General features: G+C 41.0%; 4 protein-coding genes across 4 annotated transcripts; all 4 read left to right on the top strand.

The window, feature by feature from the left end:
* Window positions 1-430: 430 nt before the first annotated feature.
* Window positions 431-972, top strand: LOC111804854. Its single transcript, XM_023689655.1, has 2 exons — window positions 431-606; window positions 719-972. Exons 1-2 carry the CDS (start codon window positions 522-524, stop codon window positions 955-957), a joined length of 324 nt encoding a protein of 107 aa, XP_023545423.1. The 5' UTR covers window positions 431-521; the 3' UTR covers window positions 958-972.
* Window positions 973-997: 25 nt separating this feature from the next.
* LOC111804835 lies at window positions 998-1721 on the top strand. Its single transcript, XM_023689632.1, has 3 exons — window positions 998-1006; window positions 1271-1355; window positions 1468-1721. Exons 1-3 carry the CDS (start codon window positions 998-1000, stop codon window positions 1704-1706), a joined length of 333 nt encoding a protein of 110 aa, XP_023545400.1. The 3' UTR covers window positions 1707-1721.
* Window positions 1722-3466: 1745 nt separating this feature from the next.
* On the top strand, window positions 3467-4576 carry LOC111804853. Its single transcript, XM_023689653.1, has 2 exons — window positions 3467-3829; window positions 4053-4576. Exons 1-2 carry the CDS (start codon window positions 3527-3529, stop codon window positions 4422-4424), a joined length of 675 nt encoding a protein of 224 aa, XP_023545421.1. The 5' UTR covers window positions 3467-3526; the 3' UTR covers window positions 4425-4576.
* Window positions 4577-5761: 1185 nt separating this feature from the next.
* On the top strand, window positions 5762-6641 carry LOC111804834 (the record flags this gene model as incomplete). The annotated part of the gene is made up of 1 exon (XM_023689631.1): window positions 5762-6641. A coding segment is annotated over one exon (606 nt), but the record flags the coding sequence as incomplete, so codon positions are not given.
* Between the last annotated feature and the right edge of the window lie 1101 nt (window positions 6642-7742).

Genomic DNA, 7742 nt, shown 5'->3' with positions numbered 1-7742 from the left:
TTATCACAAGGTTTACTTTTTAGTAATGAAATCGGTATCTATACATAAAGTCAACCGGTTAAGTTTGACATTTATGATCGAAAGTCAACATGTCATTAAAATATTATATTAATAATATTAGTGTCAACCACGAACTGAGTTTAGTCAAAGACTCCAACTTGGTACTTAGAAAAAACATCTTTGTTGGATTTAGCTGGTAAGTTCAAATATTTACTTCACTATAATGTGATTTAGTTCATGAAAATTTATACGAACGATCTTAAAAGAAAAATTAAATGAATCGTTAATCGCTAAATTATGCTCCTATTACGACACCCGAGTAAAAGAAATTAAAAATATTTTCAAGAAATAGATTATTATTATTATTATTATTATTATTATTATTCTTACACGTCCAAGGAATAATGGAAAGGTCCCACTTCACATTCGTCCGTTCATTCCAATTTCCAAACGATATGATCCTATAGAGCCAAATTGGGAGAAAAATCAGCTCAGATTCTGCGAAGCTCCTTCTCTCAGCTATGTTATCCCTTCTTCTTTGCTCTCTTCTCCTCTTTTCCCGTTCTTCACTCGTCATTTCTGCTCTCAGCGCCATTCCCAGCTTCGGTACTCATGTTTTCATGTCTTAATCTGTTTCCTTTTGAAGAAAAAAAGAAAAAATGAACTCCATTGTTGTGTAATCTGAGGTTTTTGTTTTCTGGGTTTTGATGAACTTCAGAGAACTCTGGTGGGGTTCAAGTTTTTGAGGTCTCGGAGCCATGGAGGGCTGGAAGAAGCCTTGCGGAGCAGAACCCTGCTGGGAATTCGTCTCTGATTTTGGCTGAAGAGAGGACTCAGAGGAAAGACCCGCTGGATGATTTTAAACCCTATATGGGTGGATGGAATATCAGCAGCCAACATTACTGGGCTGTAAGTTCTTTCCCTGATTTCAATTTTGGGTTCTGTTTGTTGCAATGACTCTGTACTAATCTTCTTCTCTGTGTTCGGGTTGTCGTATATGAGTTGGGTTAGGAATCACGAATCTCTACGCTGGTATGATATTGTCTACTTTGAGCATAAGCTCTCGTGGATTTACTTTTGGTTTCCCCAATGGATATGTATTCCTTAATTATAAGGGATCAAACAAAGTAGACCATAGAGTCTCCCTTGAGGCCTATGGAGCCCTCAAACAGCCTCCCCTTAATCGAGGTTCGACTCCTTCTTTGGAGCCCTTGAACGAAGTACACCCTTTATTCGACACTTGAGAGTCACTTTTGACTACACTTTTGAGGGTCCCACCTTCTTTGTTGNCTCTCTTCTCCTCTTTTCCCGTTCTTCACTCGTCATTTCTGCTCTCAGCGCCATTCCCAGCTTCGGTACTCATGTTTTCATGTCTTAATCTGTTTCCTTTTGAAGAAAAAAAGAAAAAATGAACTCCATTGTTGTGTAATCTGAGGTTTTTGTTTTCTGGGTTTTGATGAACTTCAGAGAACTCTGGTGGGGTTCAAGTTTTTGAGGTCTCGGAGCCATGGAGGGCTGGAAGAAGCCTTGCGGAGCAGAACCCTGCTGGGAATTCGTCTCTGATTTTGGCTGAAGAGAGGACTCAGAGGAAAGACCCGCTGGATGATTTTAAACCCTATATGGGTGGATGGAATATCAGCAGCCAACATTACTGGGCTGTAAGTTCTTTCCCTGATTTCAATTTTGGGTTCTGTTTGTTGCAATGACTCTGTACTAATCTTCTTCTCTGTGTTCGGGTTGTCGTATATGAGTTGGGTTAGGAATCACGAATCTCTACGCTGGTATGATATTGTCTACTTTGAGCATAAGCTCTCGTGGATTTACTTTTGGTTTCCCCAATGGATATGTATTCCTTAATTATAAGGGATCAAACAAAGTAGACCATAGAGTCTCCCTTGAGGCCTATGGAGCCCTCAAACAGCCTCCCCTTAATCGAGGTTCGACTCCTTCTTTGGAGCCCTTGAACGAAGTACACCCTTTATTCGACACTTGAGAGTCACTTTTGACTACACTTTTGAGGGTCCCACCTTCTTTGTTGGACATTTGAGGATTCTATTGACATGACTAAGTTAAGAGCATAACTCTAATATCATGTTAAGAATCACGGATCTTCACAATGGTATGAAATTGTCCACTTTGAGCATAAGCTCTATGGCTTTGCTTTTGGTTTCCTCAAAATACCCCATACCAATCGAGACCGTATTCCTACGTATAAACCCATGATCTTTCTCTTAATTAGCTAACGTCGGACTCCCTCCCAACCATACTAAACATTATGATTGATTTGGTGGTTGTAAGAGAGTGACTTTGTAGTCCTTTTCATTCTTGTTTTCTTCTTTTTTGTGAACCGAAAGGCTTAAACACTGATGAGAACTAATATGAACTTTGGTTTGGGTCAGTTTGATTGTGAATTCTGGCTAAATATGAACTTGGGTTCCTGTTTTTAGGACCCATCTTCACTACTTGTTGTGTCCTTTGACAATATGTNTACAATGGTTAAAGGGGCAAGTTGAACACCTAGATAGTAAGCTCATTTTTCAAACTATAGTGTTTAACATAGAGGATGTTGAACATCTTAGGAGCTTCTTGATATTATGTCTTGTTGGATTGGGGGGTTGTCGTGAATGACAAGTCGAGTGTGCTTAGCTAGCTCGAAATCGAAAGAAATGGATACCTCGTTTTCATCCTCGGCATGAACTTGGCGTATTTTCTTGTCGGAATTAACATAATTAGTTGATGTGTAACTATATATATATTTATTCATGTGATCTTCTCAATTTCAGATGAATTTGATTGCAACACTAAATCACCCATATATTGTGGACTACAAAGATTCATGGGTGGATAAGGTACATTTTCTTTCTTTTTCCTACTATTCAAATCTGGACTGAATCTGTTTCTTTTACATTAAGAACTCTTTCTTTTGTTTTCTTAGTTCTTATGTAGATTTCCTTTTAGCCTACCTTTTGCGTATAATATGTAGATTTTCTTTCTTTTACCTTTTCCGTTGGGCTTCGAAGGGGGGTGGATTATGAGACTCCACATCGGTTGGGGAGGAGAACGAAACATTCTTTATAAGGGTGTGGAAACCTCTCCGTAGCAGATGCGTTTTAAAAACGTTGAGGGAAAGCCCAAAAAGGACAATATTTGATAGCCATGAGCTTGAGCTATTACAAATGGTATCAGAGCCAAATATTGGGCAATGTGCTAGCAAGGAGGCTGAGCACCAAAGGGAGATGGACACAAGGCGGAGTGCTAGTGAGGACGCTGGGCCCCGATGGGGGTGGATTGTGAGATCCCACATTGGTTGGGGAGGAGAACGGAACATTCTTTATAAGAGTATGGAAACCTCTTCCTGAGTACAATATCTACTAGCGGTGGGCTTGGGCTGTTACAAATTTGATGCTTGAAACAGGCTCTCTCTTGTTCAAGAAGTGCTCTTGTTTTATTGAATATCATCTCTATCAGCTCCGAATTGATTTCTTTTTCTTTTTCTCGTAGCGTGGTCGGAGATACATGTGTTGCAATGGAAGATTGGCTGCAGAATCCCACCGCCCACACGGCGTTAGACGATATTCTTCCTTGCGTCGACAACGCCACTGCCAAAGAAATTCAGTCCGGAACCAAGAATGTGAATTACCAACTTGTAAGTTTGGTCAATGGAGTGATCAACACAATCTCAAATGCCAACCCCCCTGCAAATGTCGCCCCTCCTCTGAATTACAATCAATCCGGCCCGTTGGTGCCGCCTCTTTGCAGTCCGTTTCATTCCAATCTCACGGACCGACACTGCTCGGTGAATGAAGTAGAACTGAGCAAAGCTCCTGAGGTAAGAGATATCTGATATAGCTAGCTCGAACAAGCACGTACAATGCAGCCTTTTACTGTCGAGTATCATATATCTAGCTAGCTCAATTCGAGTATGATATATGATATATGATATCTAGCTAGCTCGATTCGAGTATCATACATGATATAACTAGCTCAAACAAGCACGTACAATGCATTTTTCTTCGAAAATCTCGACGTATATCTCGAATTATTGCGTGCAGGTTTGGACGACGTTCACTTGTCAAGTATCATCCTCTGGCGTTTGCACCAACACTGGCCGGTTGACTCCAACTTTATACAACCAAATGACAGCTGCAGCAAACGTGAGCTATGGTTTGTATCACTATGGACCGTTCTTGGTCGAACTCGTAGACTGTACGTACGTTCGACAAGTGTTTACGGATATAAGTAAGAATCATTGTCCCGGGCTTCGACTATACTTGAAATGGATATATGTCGGGTTGGTTCTGGTGTCGGGTGCTGTCATGCTGTCCCTGATCTTCTGGATTATATACGCTAGAGAGCGACGACATCGGGTTTATACTAAGCAGTTTATTTCCAGAGATCCAGGAGAACAAGACAAGGGCAGCTAGGTATCAGTCCAATATGCATGACACTAGACACTCTTTGAGTACTTTTTCTTTCCATGTACATTATTTTGTTGCATGAGAACTGATAGAGTTTCACTTATTTGATGAACTTCATGTGATTTTATTTAATGGTTGCCTTCTGTTTCCCTTTTAAATCTTTTGTTCATTTAACCCACGAGACTAGAGACCCGTCTTGAATGGGGTGAGAAATCTCCGTTTAAACACAGAATGAAGGAGGGATTTGGGAGAGATTTTTCTCCATTAGCTAAATGAGAACAGGGACTCTCAAGCCAATCCCGATTCTGCGTGTGACAGGTCCAAGCCACGAGGCTAGTGACAAGCTCTGAATGGGGTGAGAAATTTTCATTTAAACAGGAAATGAAGGAGGGTGCGGAGAGAGATTTTTGTACGTTAGCTAAATGAGGACATGGATAAGGATAATCCTCGTGTATCGAGCCAATCTTTGTCCTGCTTTACTTTTATCTAGTAATAGTCTTGATTGGTCTGCGAAATTCGATGAGTCAAGGATAGGTCGAAGCTAACAAATTAAGAATTTGTGGCTCGTCGAAATGTGGTTCTTCAATTTCATTATCTTTGACTTTTCCAGCATCTATAAAATGAGGACAGTGAATTATCTTAAAAAGATCGTTGAATGAAGCGGAAATCTTTCTTTTTTTCCATCTATCACAAGGGGGCCTCAGACGAGGTAAAAGCTCATAGACATACCTACGAAGTTGATATATAACTCCAAAATTTAAGATAATTTGATTATTTTTATTTTTCCTTTTATTTGGAGGTTTATATTAGCGACTAAAATTAACATTTCATGAAAATAAAATTTAAATCGTTTTAAATATAAATAGAGGGCAATTTGGGCATTAAATAAGAAAACGTTCTATTGGATTAGATACTGGATAGGGTGAGAAGGACGTGTAATCCAAAGCGGCTCTGACAGCTTACGTGGCAAGTAAATGGGTAGTAAGACAGCTGTCAGACCAAACGGTACCATTTTTTGTCGTATTGGTATTTTTGGATTTAAACAGCCGAAAAGAAAAGAACAAAAAAGAAAAAAAGGTAAAAAAGCCGAAAGCTCATATACCTGAACCACAGGCCGGTTCAACTAACCCAACCGCCATAGGGTTGGTCGGGTTAAACATAGACATCATTCGCAACTTTTCCCACCAAAATAAAATTTTATTTATTTATTTATATATTATTTTTGCTGTTCAGTCCTCCTACTTATTTAAATTAATATTATAGTTTAAACTTGTAAATGTGCAAAAGATGAAGGGTATGATAGAAAATACGCCGCTCTATAAATTTGATAGGAAACCCAATAAATAGAGAGTGGAGTTGGAAGCTCAAGATTCATCCCCTTCTCTCTCTACTGTGACGAAAATGGCGGCAACGTCTCGAAGATCAAATCAGCAGTTCTCCGCTCGCTCTCACCGTCGACCTCCAGTTTCTCCTCCAGATCGGCCGCTTCCTTCTTCTGCAGAACGACTTCCCCGTCGCGTGTGAAGCTTCACGGTTCGCCTTCGGTTTCCGTGTCGTCCATGCGCTTTTCTCTAGACCGTGCGATTTCTCCGAACAGATCCGTGTCTGTTTCTTCTCGCTGCGGTGGGAAGGATCGAGTGGTGCAGAGGCAGAGCAGTTTGAAGAGGACGTGTATGTGTTCTCCTACAACTCACCCTGGCTCGTTTCGGTGTAGTCTCCATAAAGGTACTGTTTCGCAGCCTCACGCAGCGTACTCTCCAAGTAGGTTGAATGCTCGTAGATCGGCAATGACGAATTCTCTGGTTAGAATTGGAGGCGTTGAAGGCGATCTTGTGAAGCGAGCTTTAGCGGCATTGATTCGGCCTTCTTCTCATCAGCAACGACGCCGAGTTGATTTCAAGGTAAAGAGTAGCCGGCTGTCGATTATGTCCAAGGCCGAAGAAACATAATAATTTTTCGGCATGATGAAATTGCAAACAATCTCTGAGGTTAGCAATTGCCAAATCTCTGAAGTTCGACTAATCTTACGGTGTTATCGTTTTCTCTCCGGAGACCATTACCGGCATTCATCACTACAGAACTCTTAAATCTCCTTTGTACAGAAATTTTATAAACCGATATGACATTATTTGTGTTCATCGGTGCTCAGACCTAAAATTACCTAAAATTTCGATTAAATCGAGCAATCGATCTCAATCGAATCAAATTCACATCAACTAAAAAGGTTCATAACCTCACTAAACGGACCAGATTTTAGAATTAGGGTTTGGAAATTCCTCCATTAGCAGTTTTACCTCTCTTGAATCCTGAGTTCCTGCATTCCGTTACCTCCGCCATTTGATTTGACGATTTCCATGGATTCATTTCACTTCCATTGCCGTGGACTGCGATAGAGTTGTGGATAAGCATACAGCAATGATCAGGCTCTTTCATCGCCGCCTGCTTTGTCGCTTTCTGCTTTTTCTTTTGAATTCTCTGGAAGAGGTAAGAATTGGTATTGCTGCTTTTCCCTTTTCTTCTTGTGATCGGGATTTGTTTGTTTCATTTTTTGGGATTGATTTGATTGATTCTCAGCGGCCATGGATACGAATCGTTATCGAGTTTTAAAAAGACCTTCCAAAAGAAAATTGTTCATGGGCCTCAATTCATAACAACATCCTCCCTCGCATATCTACTAATGGCGGACTCTGATGATCCTGTAAACGTCTAAATTTTCCTACATGATGAAGTACTTTTTGGGGAACTCTTCCTAGGGATAAAAAAGTGTAATCAAAATACAGAGCCACAAAATCGGTGCCTGAAAGGGATGAATAAAGGAGAGGCGGCTCAGATCTGGAAATGGGGCAAAGCAGAGGAGGCCTACCATGGCGGCGAAGCCTAGCAGACAAGCCGGATCACCATGCCGATGAATCGAACCTCCTTGGCCATTGCCCTAAAATCCTCACACTCCCAAGTTCAAAACCATCATCATAGCCATTTTAGGGGAGAATTCCGGCACCACAGTTCACTGAAGGGCCGGACGTTTAGAGAGAGAGAGAGAGAAAGAGAGATAGACATACATACATATATATATACATATAAATATACAAACGCACACAAAGAGAGAGAGAGAGAGAAAGAGGGTTCGGAGGGGAAATCGCCGGCTGCCGGCGATACACAGCGAGGAAAAGAAGGATCTCCTCCAATCGCTCTGCAACAACGGAGCCTCATTCATGGCGGAGTGTGAGGCCGAACCCTAATTTTCCGCCGCTCTCCCCTCCCTCAATTTATAACCTCCTCCCTCTCCTTCCTCTATCTTCCTTCAAAAAAAAAAAAAAAAAAAAA

The sequence above is a fragment of the Cucurbita pepo genome, chromosome LG11, assembly GCF_002806865.2.
Source record: "Cucurbita pepo subsp. pepo cultivar mu-cu-16 chromosome LG11, ASM280686v2, whole genome shotgun sequence".
NCBI classification, from domain to species: domain Eukaryota; kingdom Viridiplantae; phylum Streptophyta; class Magnoliopsida; order Cucurbitales; family Cucurbitaceae; genus Cucurbita; species Cucurbita pepo.
Note: the sequence above shows the minus strand (reverse complement) of the source record. Positions and strands in the feature narration are given on the sequence as shown.